Source organism: Protobothrops mucrosquamatus, unplaced genomic scaffold (assembly GCF_001527695.2).
Source record: "Protobothrops mucrosquamatus isolate PMUCROS unplaced genomic scaffold, P.Mucros_1.0 scaffold849, whole genome shotgun sequence".
NCBI lineage: Eukaryota > Metazoa > Chordata > Lepidosauria > Squamata > Viperidae > Protobothrops > Protobothrops mucrosquamatus.
Window position 1 is genome coordinate 124,177 of NW_015387104.1, and position 18,334 is coordinate 142,510.

The 18,334-nt window shown below is 39.7% G+C and overlaps 1 protein-coding gene across 1 annotated transcript in view; it reads left to right on the top strand.

The window, feature by feature from the left end:
- The first annotated feature begins 2,420 nt into the window (after positions 1-2,420).
- The window catches only part of AGK (acylglycerol kinase), a 37,396-nt gene continuing 21,482 nt past the window's right edge, over positions 2,421-18,334 (top strand). Inside the window, exons 1-4 of the mRNA XM_015819021.1 lie at positions 2,421-2,491; positions 4,028-4,190; positions 11,032-11,071; positions 12,804-12,883. Of these exons, the coding sequence (XP_015674507.1) occupies positions 4,081-4,190; positions 11,032-11,071; positions 12,804-12,883 (230 nt within the window). The 5' untranslated portion in view covers positions 2,421-2,491; positions 4,028-4,080. The remainder of the gene's footprint in view (positions 2,492-4,027; positions 4,191-11,031; positions 11,072-12,803; positions 12,884-18,334) is intronic.

Below are 18,334 nucleotides of genomic sequence, written 5' to 3' on the forward strand. Positions count from 1 at the left end.
GGGAAAGTGTTTTTGCCAGGAGGGATTCCAGCATAAAAACAATTGTTCCAGTTGCAAAAGATTAATTGTTCTTCTCTTTTTTTGAATGGGTACAACACATCTAGAGAAATACCTGACAGATTTGGTAATTTCAAATACAAAATGCTGGTGGTGAAACCCTTCATGATTTAGGATTTGGGTATCTATGAGACAGCCTTCTTCCAGTAGTTTTCTGCCCAGCTATTAAACCATTTGTAAGCAGTTGCCCCAACTCTACCCCAAATAGGGACTATAGGGTCATTAAAAGGGAGGGGTTTTTTAATTAAACAATTTGTATAGTTTTAAATTTTTAATCTGCAGTTTTAATATTCAATTGCTTTTCTAGTTCTCTTTTTGTAATATGTAAGGTGCCCAGAATTGTCTCATAGGTGAGATGGACAGCATAAAAATTTAATAATTAAATATATCTAAGAAGGTCTGTCCCTTTTTAGGGACTGTCATTTTCAGGGACTACAAGACAAACTTTCTCAGTCATGACGTCCCCTTCTTTGGAACATAATTTTATCCAGAATTAAATTGGTCCCCACCCTTTTGATTTTTCAGAAAGTCCTCAAACTATGGCTCTTTGAAAGAATGTTGAGGTATAGCCAGTGCTTTTTTTGTAAAAAAAAAAAAAAAAAAAAAGGTGCCGGAACTCACCCATGTCATACAACCCGCCTTGCCTACCCTACAAGGTTCCATCCAAAAAAGGTGCCGGAACTCCGTTCTGGGCGTTCTATGAGGGAAAAAAAAAGCCCTGGGTATAGCTGTTATGAGTAGATGGCCTTCCTGGTTGAGGATTTTCATATGATAATACCAGATTCTCAGATATCAGGATTGCAATGATTACAGTTGTTCATGGGCTATTGTTTTCTTTTAACATTCTGTAGCAGAATGTTAAAATTATTCAGAGTATTTTTAAACTGGGAATGGACTATAAGCCCAAGTATATACTGTAAATAACTGAGATATACTACGATTTTGGAAAGACAGCTGTTGGTTAATTGCCGGTTATGTTTTTGAACTATGTTGCATTTTATCCAAAGAAAATTTTCCAAATATAATGCGCTTTACCTGTGGAATTTTCTATAAACCAGATTTGAATGATCTGGGCAACACAATTTAATCAATATAATTTAACTGTTAGAAAATGGACAAAATAAAAGTTCCAAGAAAACTGTATGCATAGCTGTCTAGAATATCTTTTTGCATCATCTGCAAAAGGTCACTAAATAGAAGAAAGTTGTATGCACCAAACCATCTGATCTCAAATGTTATGTTGGGCAATGCCATTTCAAACTGAAACTTAAGACAGAGTTCTACTTCTGTAAAACTTTGAATGTGCCTAATTTATGGCATATTTGGGACTATCTTCTACTGTACAGTATAGTGGGATAGAATCCCATCATATCCTGGTGCTAGTTTTTGTTTTTAAGCCTGAAGGCAGGACAAGGAGCAACAGGTGGAAACTAATCAAGGAGAGAAGCAATCTAGAACTAAGGAGAAACTTCCTGACAGTTAGAACAATTAACCAGTGGAACAACCTGCCTCCAGAAGCGGTGAATGCTCCAACACTGGAAGTTTTTAAGAAGAAACTGGACAGCCATTTGTCCGAAATAGTATAGGGTTTCCTGCCTGAGCAGGAGGTTGGACTACTAGATGATCTCCGAGGTCCCTTCCAACTTTATCATTATTATATTATATTATATAAAATACTCCAAAAGTTTTGAAGATCTTGAATAAGCATTTTATGTAGAATAAATGACCAAACGTGACATTTGATCAAAATGCTAGGTTGACTACATACCACATCTTCAAGAAACATCCATTTTCTTGAAGAAACTGTGGGATATACAACTCACACACCCCTTTATGTCTGTGCCCTAGAACATAAGTTACTCATTTTAGGTAAAAGATTAAAATGTTTTAGTCATCAAAACGCTGCATAACAGCCATCAATGTAAAAGAAACCAATTGTAGTTATGACGAATTAGGCAATTGCCCAGGTAGGTAGATAATGGGAAAGTTAGTGTATACCTCTGATAATAAATAAATACGAAAGAGCGCGAGGGAGGGGAGCTTATTAACCTTCTTCTTCCCTTCCGAAAAGGCCACAGCATCTCCCAGAAGGATTGTGCTCAACAAAACTGGCGAGGACTGGAGTAGCAATCCAGCTCTGCTCTTTCCTTGCGCCCTTCCTGCAGGCAAGGATGACCTGGGCCTGTCCGCGGAACCAAGGCGAAGCTATCCATTGTTCCCCGGCAAGCAAAGCTAAGCGCAGCACCAGGAAGCGGGCAAAGAGAAGCTGAGCAGAAACTGGCAGCGACGTCAGCGGGAAGGCAAAAAGAGAGACCCTTCCTGGCTCCGCGGCAAGCGGGCAGAGCAGCTTGCCCCGCCCCTAAAAAGCAGGAAGGTGGAGGTTAGCCGTGTATCGGGAAGACCGAAGGCGATACTGCGAGGCTCCTTGTCTCAGGTGAGCCCCGCGAAGGCGGTCTCCACTATCTTCCGGCTTTTATTTGTAATCGCCGCACCTGCAACCAAAAGATTCGAATGGGTTCTTTGCCGGCACCGATTGACTGTGGATCACCTGGTCAGCGCAGGGAAGGTTTCCGCCCGGAACCTCCTCGTGGGCTAAGTGCAGTTTCCATAATATTGAATCATGATGTCCATGCCGATCGGCGTGGTGGACCCAGTGCAGCTGAAGCTTGCATATTGGAAAGCAGTGATGTAGAAAATGAGCATCTGGGGCTGGCCAATTAATCCTTGTTAAACAAACTCTGACTTGGGTTTACCTTAGACGCACAAGCAGCAACGAATTGTCCTGGGTGGATTTGTACTGTACAATAACTAGCATATTTTATCTTAGTGTATCAGATGAACCAGCTACTCCCTGCACACATACCCTTAACCTGAGCTGGCAAATATATTTTTAATTCTGATAATAAAAGGAACTGCTTAATCTATGGAGAAGTATCTGAAATAGTACAAATCAGAATTAAAGGACTTGAAACCAGTTAAGGCACAAGCCAGGAACTGGGAGACTTGTGCCTTAGGCACAAGACCATCTGGATGACCTTGGGCCAGTCATTCTCTCTCAGCCCTAGGAAGAAGTCAATGGCAAGTCACTTGCCAGTGGTCGTTTTAAATATTGAACATACAGAATAACAGTTGGAGGTCTTCTAGTCCAACCCCCTGCTCGAGCAGGAGTCCTTATTTATTTTATTTATTTATTTATTTATTTATTTGATTTGTATCCCGCCCTTCTCCTTACCGGACTCAGGGCGGCTGACAGCCTTATAAAACCAATATTACAATAAATACCAATTTAAAACCCGATTAAAAGGAAATATTTGCAATGGCCTAATAATTAAAATTATATCATCCCGGACAAATGGCTGTCCAATCTTTTTAAAAAACCTCCAATGCACCCACAATTTCTGAAAGCAAGCATGTTTTCTGGTTAGTGTGTGTAGGTACTATAGTTTACAAATTTAAAATAAAACAATGAGCGTGGCAGTTTGTACAAGTTTCAACACCATTCCGGCAGTACTTTTTCCCCCAGTGATGCTATGAATAAGGCCTAAAAAGTTAATAGACTGATTAGGCTTACAGTTTGCCACAAACTTCTACAGGTCCATTCTGACTCTTCTGTTATTTCAGGTTGTGATTGTTCTTTCTACTTTTAACAAACATGGGTCCTGTAAGCATGTCTGAGCAATTGAAAATGAAGATCATTCATTCTTACAAATCAAGGGACAAATTCCTGCTACCTACTTCAATGGTTAAAAAAAATTGCCAAGAAATGGAAGTCATTGTGGAACTGTTGAAACCAAGACAGGGCCTGGAAAAGATAGTTAGAATTGTTCTCAAACTTGTCATACCTGCAAACAGAATTCACAGATCACTGCATACCACCTGCTGTAAAGCTTATATGGTTATACATTGATTAACTAACATCAAATCTATCATCTAGTTTTAAGAATATTCATCTTTCTTTTTTTCCACACAGAGGTCTTTTTTCACATCGGAATTGTACACTACATTATAGAATAAAATCTAAACATGGCCAAGGTGATCAGAATGTTTCAAGCCCTCAGAAATCATTGGAAGAAGACTACACTTGGGATCTGCCTGGTTACCTGGGGAGGAAACTGGCTTTATGGAAAACACTGGTAATTATTATGGAATCTTTTAATGATTGGATTGGATTTAAAAAAAACACTCAAGGCCAACAGAGGTTGCAAAAGTGCTATAGATTGTCTCCGAGTTAGTTTTTGCTCTTTGTTGTAACCAAGGAATATATTGAATTAGAGCAGTGAAATGGATAGAGGAATGAGGAATGACCCCCCCCCAAGCTAATTTTTCTCTCTCCACCATATGAAGCTAACTGGATTTGACAGCTTTTCTGAATATCATAAGAAAGCAGAGAATTTTAAAGACTTTGCAGAGTTGTTTGTGTGTGTATAATCTGAGAATCCATGTATAAAATTATAAAAAGTTTAAGCAACTGGGTCAGCAAGAGACTATTTTCATTTTATGTATCTGCAAGAGAGAAACGTCTTTGGGTAAGTTTTAAGAACTTAGTTTATTCCTATTTTTTCTTCAAAAATCGATGAAAAATTATTATGAGGAAAGAAATAACATGCATTTTAGATTTAAAAGAGTTTTTAAAAACATTAATTAGCTTTAAGGTCAGAACTGAATAATGTATAACTTAAAGGGTGCGATCTTTATTTAGATATACTAATTTAAAGGGAGACATCAGAACCATGTGCTGTAATTCAATGTATTTGCTACTAAAAGATTTGCATGCAATCATACAGTAGTAGTTTCAAACAATGTTATATCCATTAAAGGCCAACTTCCCTCTATTAGTTGGTTGCCTGAACTGCTTTTACTTAGGTAATTTCTTCTAACATTCATCTCAAATATGCCTTCTGTAATAGAATATGTGAATGATTTTGGGGAACAAGGGGACGAAATGCTGTCTTGGAAACAACCAGACAAGATGGAGGAGTCCCAAAAGGCTTAACAATATCAGAGAGAAAAAATTGGGAAGGACACATCCTTCTTGATCAAGCAGGTTTGTGTCTTTGGACTTGCAAGATTCTGTCAATGTAGCCTTACTATAAGGTAGAATTAGCTTATCTAGATAATTTTCTGTCTGTTTTAACTGGGATATTTGACATCAGTCTTGCAAATCTGGAGGTACAAATTTCCGTCTGTGGCTTTTAACTGCTTGATCATTTAGGATAGTCCTTTTAAAAGTTTCTTTCTCTGACTAATCCCTTGGGATCTCCTCCCTCCCCTCTGGTTATTTCTTGGGCAGCATCTCTTCCTTTGTGTTCCCCAAGGTCATCCACACATTCCATTACATCTTCCAAAGATTTTAAACCATTAAATTCCATGTCTTGTGCTCTGGGATGATAGCGAACACATCATAAGCTTCATCTGTATGATATCACTTCAGGTATTTGAAGCATACTGTAATATCCCCAGGCTAAACAAGCCCTGTTCCCTCAATCTGCCCTCTCAGGACTTAGCTTGAATGCTTGAATTGTTCCTGATGCAATAATACAGGAATAGGCAGTACGGTGCTCAAGGAACACCAGTCTCTCTATCTCATTTTAAAATAGTTTAAATATTTTTAATAGGAGGCAGGCATGCTGCAAAGAGGCCTTTAAGCATCATTGTCTTTATTTATAAGAAAGCCTCATTGGGTCTGGTAGATAGCTATAGCTCACTGCTTTGTTTTGTTTTTTTTAATAAGGGAGGGAATTAAGAAGAGAAGTTGCTGCTAGTGTTAATCTGTACTGTTTTTCTATACTGGATCTTATGAGCAGCTGTCACGAGTAGCTTTCCCAAAGCCACAAGAGCCAAGTCAAATAGAACTGGGAAATCCAATTTGCAAATGAAATGAGGTATACTGCCCTTCGCCCATCAAAAAGCAACCCTAAATGACATCTTGGTTATGTAGTAGGTTAAAATAGACATATTGTCATCTCTGGTAACCATTAATGGACTTTTGCTGACATCAGGACTAAAATTGCAAGGCTTTAAGGATTTATCTGAGGATAAGAAATGGGATATGAGAAGAAGAGATATTTGCTGTTTTTTAAGAGAAGGTATACTAAAATTGTTTATACTTGTTGTGATGAAGGGAAAAATCATTTTTATTTCTTTACGGTATATATATTTTCAACATTTTCTATTTTTTCATTTTAGTTTGTATTTTTATTGTTGTAATTGTAATTTTAATAAATAATAATAATAAATAAATAAAGTTGGAAGGGACTCTTTAGAAAGAGCAATAGCTCTCTCCAAACACAACAAAATGGTACCAAATTTGGTGCTGGGGAGATGTCAATCCTCCCAAGTAAAACCAAACAATAAACGCTAGATGATCTAAATCTAGATCACCTAATGCAGGGGTAAGCAATCTTGGCTCTTTTATGACTCGTGGACTGCAACTCCCAGAATTCCTGAGCCAGCCATATTGGCTCAGGAATTCTGGGAGTTGAAGTCCACGAGTCATAAAAGAGCCAAGGTTGCCTACCCCTGACCTAATGTAAGGCTACATTAACAGAATCTTGCAAGTCTAAAAATACAAAACCTCCTGCTGCCACTTTTAACTGCTTCATCTAGGAGGGAGAGTCCTTTCTAAGTTTCTTTCTCTGACCATTAAGCCACTGGGGGCTCCTCTGTCTCCTGTCGCGATTATTTCCTAGGCAGCATCTCTTTCCCCAAGATCATTCCCACATTGCATTACAGGGGAGAAGCTAGCCACAATGATCACATTTAAATAATGGATCAGATCCAGCCAGAGGCTGAAGAGACACCCCCCCTTATCTTCCATAAGGGAAACACAGTTGAGCAATAGCATGTAGTGTTGGCAACTGCTCCGTCTAAGCCCCTGCCTCCATGCTAGTTACTTGAATCAGAGTAGAGCATAAATGCCCTGTGCTTCTCAGTGCATACAGATATCTATAGATGTAACTGAAGAGGAAAATAAAAACATGCAAGTGTGCATGCACATCTGTACACAGACACTCAAAACAATTTACTTCATTGCATAGAAGAAAACACAGAAGTTTCCTATAGCCACTGCTTGTAATGGAATTAGGAAGTATTCCAGACACCATGCTCTGCCTGTTTTCACTACATTATTGGAAAATGTTGGCAAGAAGTTATGTAAAGGGGGGCAGAGCTCTGCCCATCAGTATGATACCTCCATAAACTGAATAGAGTGGGAGTAATATTTGGTAGGAGTAGATGATGGCAAAAGAAAGATTAGGAAATGGACCAGATTAGTTTGTAAACTAGGGAAAAATAGCAATAGCTCTTAGACTTATATAACTCTTCACAGTGCCTTACAGTCCTCTCTAAGCAATTTATAGTGTCAGCATATTGCCCCCAATAATCTGGGTCCTCATTTTACCGATGTCGGAAGGATGGAAGACTGAATCAACCTTGAGCTGGTGAGAATCGAACTGACAGCTGGCAGAATTAGCCTGCAATACTGCATTCTAACCACTGCGCCACCACAGCTCTTAATGTTAAAATTCATGTTAAGAAAAAATATTCCCTGAGTGCTTTTCTATCAGAGTAACAATTGGGAAGGGTTTTCCTCCATTCTAACCCCCCTCCTCTTTCCTATGGTTATATTTTGCTTACCTTCTTCCTGGTAGGGAATTTACAACCACAATTGGGCCCGGAATTCTGGTCATAAGTCATTGCTGTCATTAAGCAACAGGCTCACGTGGCCACTTTGCTCAGTGACCACAATCGTGGCTCCCTCAGTTTAGCTTAAGCGACCATATGGGTTGTTAAGTGGACAGAGCAAAAGAGCTGCCTGCCAAAGAAAACGTTGGATGGTGCATGGAAGGGAACTTGTGTGCTAGGCTGGAGGAAAATAAGCTCAAATTCCAAAGACAGGCCTTCTCCTCCCCTCCATATCAGGGACGGAACCACTGCATCACAGTAGTTTGGAAAAAGTAAGGTTTCTGTTTTTAGTAGCCGAGCTTTCTTTCTTTGGTCTACTGCAGTGGTTCACCTCCCTTCTGTATGTTAACCTTTTTACCCTTCCAATCCACTTCAGTTCTAGAGCTGGTTTTTAACTAGTACCCAATAAAATGACTTCAATTAATCAAAAGTCTACTATTGGTATAAAGTGTCCCTATTTCTTAACATGCTCGATGTATTCCTCTGAACATTAAGAGGAGTTCTAAAACCTCTAAGGCAGTGGTTCTCAACCTTTTTAATGCCGCGACCCCAACCGGTCGTAAGTCGAGGACTAAACCGGTCGTAAGTCGAGGACTAAACCGGTCGTAAGTCGAGGACTACCCAACCGGTCGTAAGTCGAGGACTTTCCCTGCCCGGGAGCACCGCGCATGCGTGGTTCCGCCCCCTGCGCCAGCCGAGGCATAGCTGGCAAGCGGCAGAGACGGAGCAGGCCGACCACCAGCTGGCCCAGCCCAAGGGAGGTAAGGCACCCGCCGGAAAAGGGGAAAAAATGGCGGACAAAAAAATGGCGGACAAAAAAATGGCGGACAGCCTTGCTTGGCGACCCCCGTGAAATGGTTGATCGACCCCAAATGGGGTCCCGACCCACAGGTTGAGAACCACTGCTCTAAGGAATCCTTTGATAAATATTCCAATTAGGAATAATTGGGGTAATTTATTATTTATACATTCTCTTGCTTAGGAAGCTTGTTTCTGTTTGCCCCATTATTTTCACTAAAGGTTTCCCATTGAGTGTCTTATCTTGTTGCTTACTTTGAATTTCTCCTGATTGGTTTTTTATTGTAAATCAATGATCTTACCTCTGGAGAGGTTACTATGGCAGGAAGTGATTTGGTTTGAATAAAAAGTTGTTCGATTGAACTAATTTTGAGTGGTGCCAAAGAATAGGCTAGGGAGAGAAGATGCAAAGTAAGTTACAAACAATATAAGGCATCGTCATAGTTGCTTGGATCGAAGCGTAATCCTTAATATATGGCCTTTAGTACTTATGGACTGCTCTTTAAATCTCTTAAAACAGAGGTCCCCAATCCCCAGGCCACAGCCCACTACCAGACCATGCCCTATTTGGAACTGGGCCACATGAGTGGTGGGCCAGCGCACATATGCATGCAAATCGACTTGTGCAAGTGGCAGGCAAGCACGTGTGCACACGGGCACGTAGCTCAACTTGTGCAAGTCGAGCTGCATGCGGGTGCTGGCCAGCCCACCACTTGTACGGCCTAATTCCCCTCTTCTCCCCCCCTCAGCCAGGCCACCAAGCTGCAAAGGTTGAGGACTGCTTTCTTAAAGGGAGCAAATCCTTTTGATCTATGTGTCCTTGACTTCAATTGTTGCAAAACATAGTTAGGAACCACTTGGACTTTTACCCACTGGCTTTCACTCTTGGGGTTGAAAGTGGTATCTTCTTCAGATTCAGAGTTTTTCAAGCAAGGGGTATTAAAATAGGAATGTCCTAACAGATGTAAAAGTTTGACGTTGTCATCTCGCTTCAGCTACATAACATTTTAAGGAATCCCTATAGCATTTTGTGGTCAGGGTTGCTGAAATCAAATGAGGACCCAGATTGTTTGGGGGGGGGCAATATGCTCACTCTGTAAACCGCTTTGAGAGGGCTGTAAAGCATTGTGAAGCAATATGTAAGTCTAAGTGCTATTGCTATTTAGAAGGTATTGGCTAAAACAGGGGTCCTCAACCTTGGCAACTTTAAGACTTGTGGACTTCAACTCCCAGAATTCCTCAGCCAGCAAAGTCCACAAGTCTTAAAGTTGCCAAGGTTGAGGACCCCCTGGGCTAAAATTATAGAGGTGATTTATAGCAATCAAGGCTATTGGTAGTGTTGTATGTCAATATTAAATTGGTGTTGCAGGATTGTTTGATTGATTGATTGATTGATTGATTGATAAAGGGATGTTAACACTTTTGAGCAATCTTGTCAAACATTTTTCCTTTATCCCCTTTTATGATTAATTTTGAAATTGTATTATGTCATTAACATATTGTGTTATAATGTTACTGTGTTTCTATTTTTTATCTCTTAATTTTATTATGCTGAACCAATTATTTTCCATCCAAAACCATGAAGATAGAAAAATAATTGGTTCAGCACAATAAAATTATAACTGAATTTCCATTTGTTTGTTTATTAAATTTACCATCTAATTATCACTGTTGCTTCCAGCAAATGGGGAAGTAGAGAAAACATGCCTTCAGGATAAACAGAGAAAGTAAATTCCATTCTATCAACCTCTACAAAACCAGGATGCTTTAGCTGAAGCGTGAAACTTGCTGTCCAAGCATGCAACACACTAAATCTTTAAATTTGGTTCACTGTCCCCCGTCCCCCCCCAGAGTATGCCCTCCCTGCACACCATTTTAGTCATGAAACTTCTTAATGAAAGCAAATGTATGCTAATCTCCTTGGCAAATGTTAGAAGTAGAGAGAGTTAGCATATGCCTAAATTCAGAAATTCAAACTCAGAGTGCCTAGTGTGTTGTTTTGTGTATATATGTACAGGTTGAAGGAAGGGGAGGGAATAGCAAAAAAATGAGGAACAGTGGTTCTGATGCTATCCATCATCAGCTATTGTGTCAGGAAAAATTGGCCAAATTTTCTGGCCAGCTATGCAGTTTATGGAGAAGTTTTTTTTTTTTAAAAAAAAGTCCATAATATTTACATACAGTAATGGAGAATTTTGTTACTTTGATCGCTGCTGTGGATAAAACGTTAATCCATCATGTAGTCTAGTGCAGGGGTCACATATGCTTTTAATAAATTGGTACCTAGAGAAATTAATAACAAATACCATATCATCAAAATTAGGACTGTGGGAATGGTATGCATTCCTAATCCATAGTCCCTTTGAAAAGTTTTGATTTAAGATTTATGTCTGCCAAAGCAGAAATCCTTTTTAAAATGCATACTTATATCTCCTCTAAATTTAGCTTATTTAATATCCATTTTTTGTTTTTTCTCCTCTTCCCCTGTCACAGTGATAACCTGCTAAGGAGAGCTGCATGCCAAGAAGCCCAGGTAATACCATTTAATAAGATCAAATTAGATTAAAATCCCCTCCTTATCTCACTTGTGCAGGATTCTGGAGATTGTCCCAGTGGGTCCGTTCTACGTGAGTAGCCTATCAACAGGGATGTCAGTATTCAGTTGCTCAAATACTACAACCACTGCTTTCTTCTCGCAGAGCTTAGGCTTTGCATCTAATTATACCTCAAATTCTGCAAAGCATAAATCAGTGGTGAAGAGCTTCCAGGTATTTGTGATAATTGAGAAGGGTATGTCTTCATAGGCATTTGGGAAAACTGATATTTTTTCAGGCTATGGGTACTCAGTACAGTGGATAGTAACCTTTATATTAAAAAATCTCCACCTTTGTTAATATAAAAATAGCTGTTGCACAAAGTTGCACTTTGCCCTTTTCTCAGTTTCCCTTATAGTTGGTGGTGATGAATATTGGTGACACTAGTTGAATTTGGGGTAATGGAGAAAGAGAGGTAGCCACTATGAGCTTATTACATTTCTAGATGTAGATTTCTCTGTAGTAGGCCTGCCCTGTAGCAGAAGGTTCCCTCCCCCCAAATCCAGATGGCCCCTACTTTGCTGTTGTTTAAAAGAGCGATCAAGAAGGCCTTCAGCAAGGGAGAGTGAGTGTGATGACCCAGGGCATAGCACAGAGGCAAAACAGTTAACTGGCAGTTCAAACTGCCCTTTATTTGCTCCAATTTTCCCCAAATGCTCCCACGTTTCTGACAAACCCCAGAACAAAGTAACACACACACACCTTCAGCAGTTCCGTTGGGATGTTTTTGATCACACACACCCCCATAGCCCAGATTTGGCATCGAGCGACTACTGCTAAGGAATTTCAAACCTTTAAGACGTTATGACAAGTGCCTCAATTTGAATGGCGATTATGTTGAAACTTGAAAGTAATGTAATATTGTAGTTTTCTAATGTGTATAATAAAAGTTCTATATCTGCGAGTGTCTGTCATTGATAACCAAATGGAGTTTTATTTCTGAATTGCCCTCATATTTATCAAATTTAAGTACCCCCCATCTCACTCTCTGAGAGGTCTAAACTAAAGTTGAATGTGATATCTTGAACAAACACCTTAAAGATTAAAAGCAGTTACAGCTGGGTTGATCCATGGGTGAACAAAATCCCCAATCCGTGGCTAATTAATACTTTTATGAATGACTAGGAGCATAGTGGCTCGCATGGTTAGGATGCTGGCTTGGAGGTTAGTAAGCCCACGTTCCAAGACCCAAGTGCTGCCTTGGGGCGAGGTGAGCTTTCGTCCTTCACTCCAGCATCTGCTGGGGATATGAAAGGAGCCTCCAACTGGGCCTCCCCTGGGCAACAGTGATGTCACCAGCTAATCCTTTCAACCTAGAAGCGCCTTGGAGCTTCTGACACGGGTATGATGTGATTAATGACTTTAATCATGATTTAAACAGCTGATTAACTTTCAGACTTCATTGCTTCGTCTTTGTCCCCTGATATTTGTAAAATTGGACCTGGTTTTGAGTATTGAAAATAAAAACATCTGTGTTACTTAGCTAGGGGTTTAGAATTCAGAATATCCGAGGCACTTTTAGAAGTTGCTTGTTGCAAGTTTCCTTAAGTTCATTCCTTTCAGCGGGAAGGTATGCAGTAATTACCAAAATAGAGTATTATTGTTCAATATCCAAATGAAAAATACTAATTATTCTGAAACAGTAAACCATCACTTTCTCTTTATTATTAGGTATGGGGCAACCAAATTATTCCTTCCAATATGCAGATAAAGAAAGCAACAGTATTTCTCAACCCTTCAGCTTGTAAAGGGTAAGATTCTTTATTCTTGTTTTATTTTTCCTAATTTTTAAACCATATGACGAACAACTGAGGAACTAGGTATGTCTAATGTTACAAAATGAAAGACTAGAGGTGATATGATAGCAGTCTTCTAGTATTTGAGTGGCTGTCACAGAGAAGAGGGGTTTGACCTATTCTCCAAAGCACATGAGGGTAGGACAAGAAGTAACGAGTAGAAGAGTATCCAACCTAGAACTAAAGAGGAATTTCCTGCTCTTGCCAGTGAGAACAATTAATCAGTGGAATGGCTTGCCACTAGAAGTTGTGGGTGCTCCATCACTGGAAGTTTTCAACAAGAGACCTGACAGCCATTTATCTGGAATGGTAGAGGGTCTTGACCAAAGAGTTGGACACTAGAAGACCTCCAAGGTCCCTTCCAACTCCATTATTATATGTTCTTTGTTCTACCTTCTGAGTGTGGTCATGAGTGAAAATGACAAGTGAACTGCCTATGACTTACTTAGTCAAGCTTCTTATATCATGTAATCCAAGCTTCCTATATCATGTAATCCAAGCTGACCTGGCTTGTTCCAGAGTCTTTTTTTATTTTGCATGACACAAAAAGTGTGGGTACACAACTTCAGAGAGCTGATTAGGTATGCTACTTGCAGGATAATTGGTTAGGATTGTTGGATAACTAAGACGTAAATATAGCATGTCATATGCAAATGTAATAATACTCCAAATATTATTCCATACAAAACGGGTATGCTACAAATATTCAGTTTCTTTTCTTAGATCAGGGGTCTGCAACCTTGACAACTTTAAGACGTGGACTTCAGCTCCCAGAATTCCTCAGCCAGCTATGTTATATGCAAATGTAATAATACTCCAAATATTATTCCATACAAAATGGGTATGCTACAAATATTCAGTTTCTTTTCTTAGATCAGGGGTCTGCAACCTTGACAACTTTAAGACGTTAAGACTTGTAGACTTCAGCTCCCAGAATTCCTTAGCCAACATAGCTGGCTGAGGAATTCTGGGAGCTGAAGTCCACAAGTCTTAAAGTTGTCATGGTTGCAGACCCCCATCTTAGACTACTTCCAAAGAGTCCCTTGTGCAAAAACTGATTGTTCTTCCTTAATAAGTGGGATTGTAATTATTTTCTCCACTGCTGGAAATGTTGCTTTTTTTTTTCCTGTTACACTTGCACAATTTTTTTGGGTGGGGAAGAAAGCCCAATTCATTTAAGAGATAATTTGAAAAAGGAGCCACTGCAGCCCAGCTGTGCTTGTATGGACCCATAGCAGCTGCTTGCGCATCCTCCCACCCCCAGCAGCACCCACCTCTGCCCCAGTTGTACTCATGGCACATTGAAGCAGCCATTTTACCCACTCATCAGCTTGCTTACAACATGGACTTGCAACTTCCTGCCAGCTTCCCGACTGACTTTATTGGAAGCTGGCAGGGTTAGAAGCTCCTCACTTAATGACGTGCAGTAATTGCTTAACAGCTCAATGAGGATGTCTGGGATTTGCTGTCGCTAAGCAATATAGTCACGTGACATTGCACTTTATGACCCTATTGCTTAGTGATGGAAATTCCAGGCCCAATAACAATTGTTCACCAAGGATTGTCTATAGAAGATTTTAGAAAACTTCTATGTAAGTAAAGAACTCCTTCATAGCAAATGAATTGATAGGGCTCAGATAGTTCTTCTGATTTCCTAACTTTTAGAATATCAGTATCTTTATTTGTGATCAACAAGGGAAAAGAGTCCATTACATTCTAGAGCAGACATGTCAACCTCGCGATGTCACATGACGTCGCGCAACATATTGGAGCTTTTTCGCGATTGCCGGCAATGGGGTGGGCGCGGCTCCAGTATGATGAAACAGGCCCGCGGGCTGGCAGTTTGACACCCCTGTTCTAGAGAATTATTCCTTTGCGGGTGTAAACCCAAATATAATTTGAAGCGACATAGCCAGGAGCAGGATTCAAAATCATACTTATCATATTCTGTGATTGTACAAACTCGGACAAAGCAGCTTTTTACTCTGGGCTCATATTTTCTTGGCCACCACTGCTCAGACTTCTGTTTTTGTTCTACAGTTTGCCAGTTTTGTCTATTTTCCAGCAGATTGATTGACTGATAGCCTTTATATCCCTCTTTCTCTCTCTGAAACTACGAGGTAATTTGGGTTCCTATACTAATTTTATCCCAACAATAGCTCTATGGCATGAGTTAGGTTGAGAGATAGTGATTGGCCTAAAGGCACGCTGGGAGCTCTGAGATCAAGCACCTGGTAGTACATGGCTATCTGTAATCTTGGATCCACTGGTTATCTATTTTAATTTATTGGCTCTGCATAAAATTAAATGCCCACACAATCCATGTTGTCATCAAGATTATCATTGTAAAAGATGTAGAAAGTACGACTTAAAAATAAATAGGTTGACTGAAAAATATTTCTGAAGTCAAAATTTGCCTGATTTATTCATAAGTTTTCACTACAGAGCCTCCTGGATATTTTTTGTTTCTTTTTTTCATATAATTAAACCATTTCTAAACTGCCATTGTATAACATTCATTTAGGGCTCTGAATGGAATAATATTCTTGGAAACTATATCTTTTGGGTTTTTTGTTGCAACAGGGATAACCAAAAATAAATCATGTAAATGCAATAGCAGAACAATCAAAAATAGATTATGTAAATGCAGTAGCAGAATAAGAAAAAATAAATTATGCAAATGCAATCGCTCTAAACATTTCTATCCCTAAACCTAAGAATCTCTCAGTCATATAAAGTGGCTATTTCTATGCAAGTGAGTTTGTAGAAAGGTAATATAGTCTCTTAGCAGCTGAATGAGTGACTCATCGTAAGGAACACCCAAGTAAAATAATGCTATATTCAAGCCTTCTTTACTGTGTTCTTCAGTTGTTGTTTCCCGGCTTTCCAGAAAGCCTTTCTTTCTCTTGATTAAGTATTTCATGAATCCGTTGTATTATATTGCAGGCACCTAAATTGCTGTCTTCCTGATTGATTCTCTATTTTGGTTCATGAGTTGACTGCCTGCGTCCTACCAATTTAGCTCTCCTTTGGATTATAAGTGTTTTAAGAATCAATCCATACATTCATTACATGAAGGTTTGTGGTACCTTGGATACTTTTTTGCTGGCATACTGTACTTCTGGAATGCCCTCTCTTATCTAACAAGTCTGCAGAACTTTCCAAAGTTGTGACTATTTTTTTCCCCATAACAATGATTTTTCATCACAATCTCTGTGAATCATGCACAAGGGTATAGCATCTGTGCAGACACCCCGTCAGAATAATTTCTAGCTGAGTCTGGCCATTACATGCAAGTATAGGTTTTGTTTCCACTCACTTCCTTTTCACTTGCTGCAAGCAGTTGCACCCTTGGGAATCAGAACTAGCTGAATTTCGCTTCCCGTCTTTTTTCTTCTTCTACAGCATCTTCCATACCTCTTTTGTAGTCTACTTTTTTTGCCCTGGAGATTCAGTTGGCTGTGACAATGCCTCTCCATCAATTCTAGTAGCTGTTAATGTTTTTGTTGGGAAAATATAGTTTCCTGTTTCCCTCACCTTCCTGCTAATAAAAAAGATCTAACGCTGGTGTTTCACAATGAGTTAGTTTGCTTCTCAAAACAAATCAACCCAGCAAGTACATAAGTGATTATACTGTCACTTTTATTGCAGGTTCTGTAGCTTTACACAGAGAAACCTGAGATCTCTCCCAGAAAGTCTGAAAAAATATTCAAGATCTTCCCTTTAAATGATAGGAATGATACCCTAGAATTATGCATGGGAAAGTACCATATCAGTCAGTATCCGAGATGCTGACTTGTCCCAATGTTCCTGTACTAGCAGACGTTTTTCTTATCAACTTATCTATATGATAGACCAGTGGTGGCGAACCTATGGCACAGGTGCCAGAGGCGGCGCTCAGGCCCCTCTCTGTGGGCATGTGCGCCGTCGCCCCAGTCCTAGGCCTTCAGCTGGGTTTTATAAAACCTTTTCGCTTTAGGCCTCTGCCGCCGTGTGCAAAAAAAAAAAAAAAGGTTCAATCAATCAATTTCAACTTCTCGCAGAAAAAAAAAGATCTTGCAAAGTTGGAATTGATTGATTGAACTTTTTAGTCCCACCCAGTCTGCCGTTACCACCGCAGCCACACCCAGCCAATGGGCCACACCCCCTATTTGGCCACACCCAGCCAATGGGCCACACCCAGCCAATGGGCCACACCCAGCCAATGGGCCACACCCACGCGGCACTCGACGATGCATAAGTGGGTTTTGGGTTGCAGTTTGGGCACTCGGTCTCTAAAAGGTTCGCCATCATTGTGATAGACTGTACCACTGAATTTCATAGTCATCCTTTGAAGCAGGGCAAGTACAAGAAAGAAATATGGAGTTTATAAACATTGCTTATAAACTCTACTTGCATTCTGTACCGGATATGTTTGTTAACTCAGAAAATTTGACCAGTGGTAGATGTTGGTATTGGCAAGAATGCAAGATTTCTGTAATTTTTTTCTAGCTTTTTGCTACATGGAAGGTATTTATGTTTTTGAGTCAGAACTATAGAGAGAAAGGCATGCGCAACTCAGCTCAAAGGTTTGTTAACAGGTTAAATAAATCAGAATCAGTGCAGTTGCTAAGTGAATCATATGGTCAGATCTGGTGAATCATTAAAAGAATCTGGCTTTTGCCATTGAATTGATTTGTTGGAACCTAGCTGGCAAGATTGCAAATGGTGATCCTGGGATTGACCCCAGGAACTGCAAACATCATAAATATATGCTTGTTTGCTAAGCATTCAAATTTTGATCACATGACTGTGGGGATGCTGCAATGGTCATAAGTGTGAAGACCGGTTGTAAGTCATATTTTTCAGTGCCATTGTAACTTTGAATGATCCCTAAATGAATGGTTGTAAGGCAACGACTACCTACAAAAGGTATTTTAACGAGTCATCTGTGCAGGAGTCTTATGATAAGACTAGATAAAATGATAAGAGTTAGTTATTTTTTGCATTTCTGAATTGCCCATCTCTCTCAAAGAGGGACTGGTGTCAGAGAAAGATTTTATTAGGACACCAATTCTGGTCTTCGTTGCCTTTTCTAATATGACCGGTTTTAGCATTTGGCGACTAAAATGTGCCAAAATCCTTCCCAACCAATTAGTTAAAAGACAATGAAAATGGGGAGAACTCTAAATTTTGTTCTGAAGCTTCAGCAAAAATTTAAATGGGCTATACATTGTGCACATCTCACATCTGTGTTATCTGTATTGCCCCTGTGGTTGACATTTAAAATATTGTCTACTTAGCTAGACTGAAAATTTAACCTAACTTCTTAAGAATAGGAGAGAGATCTCACATCATCATATTTAAGAGTATCTAATCTTCATTTTAAACTAATGAAAAGTAGTACAGTAACACAGAGAGGGTATT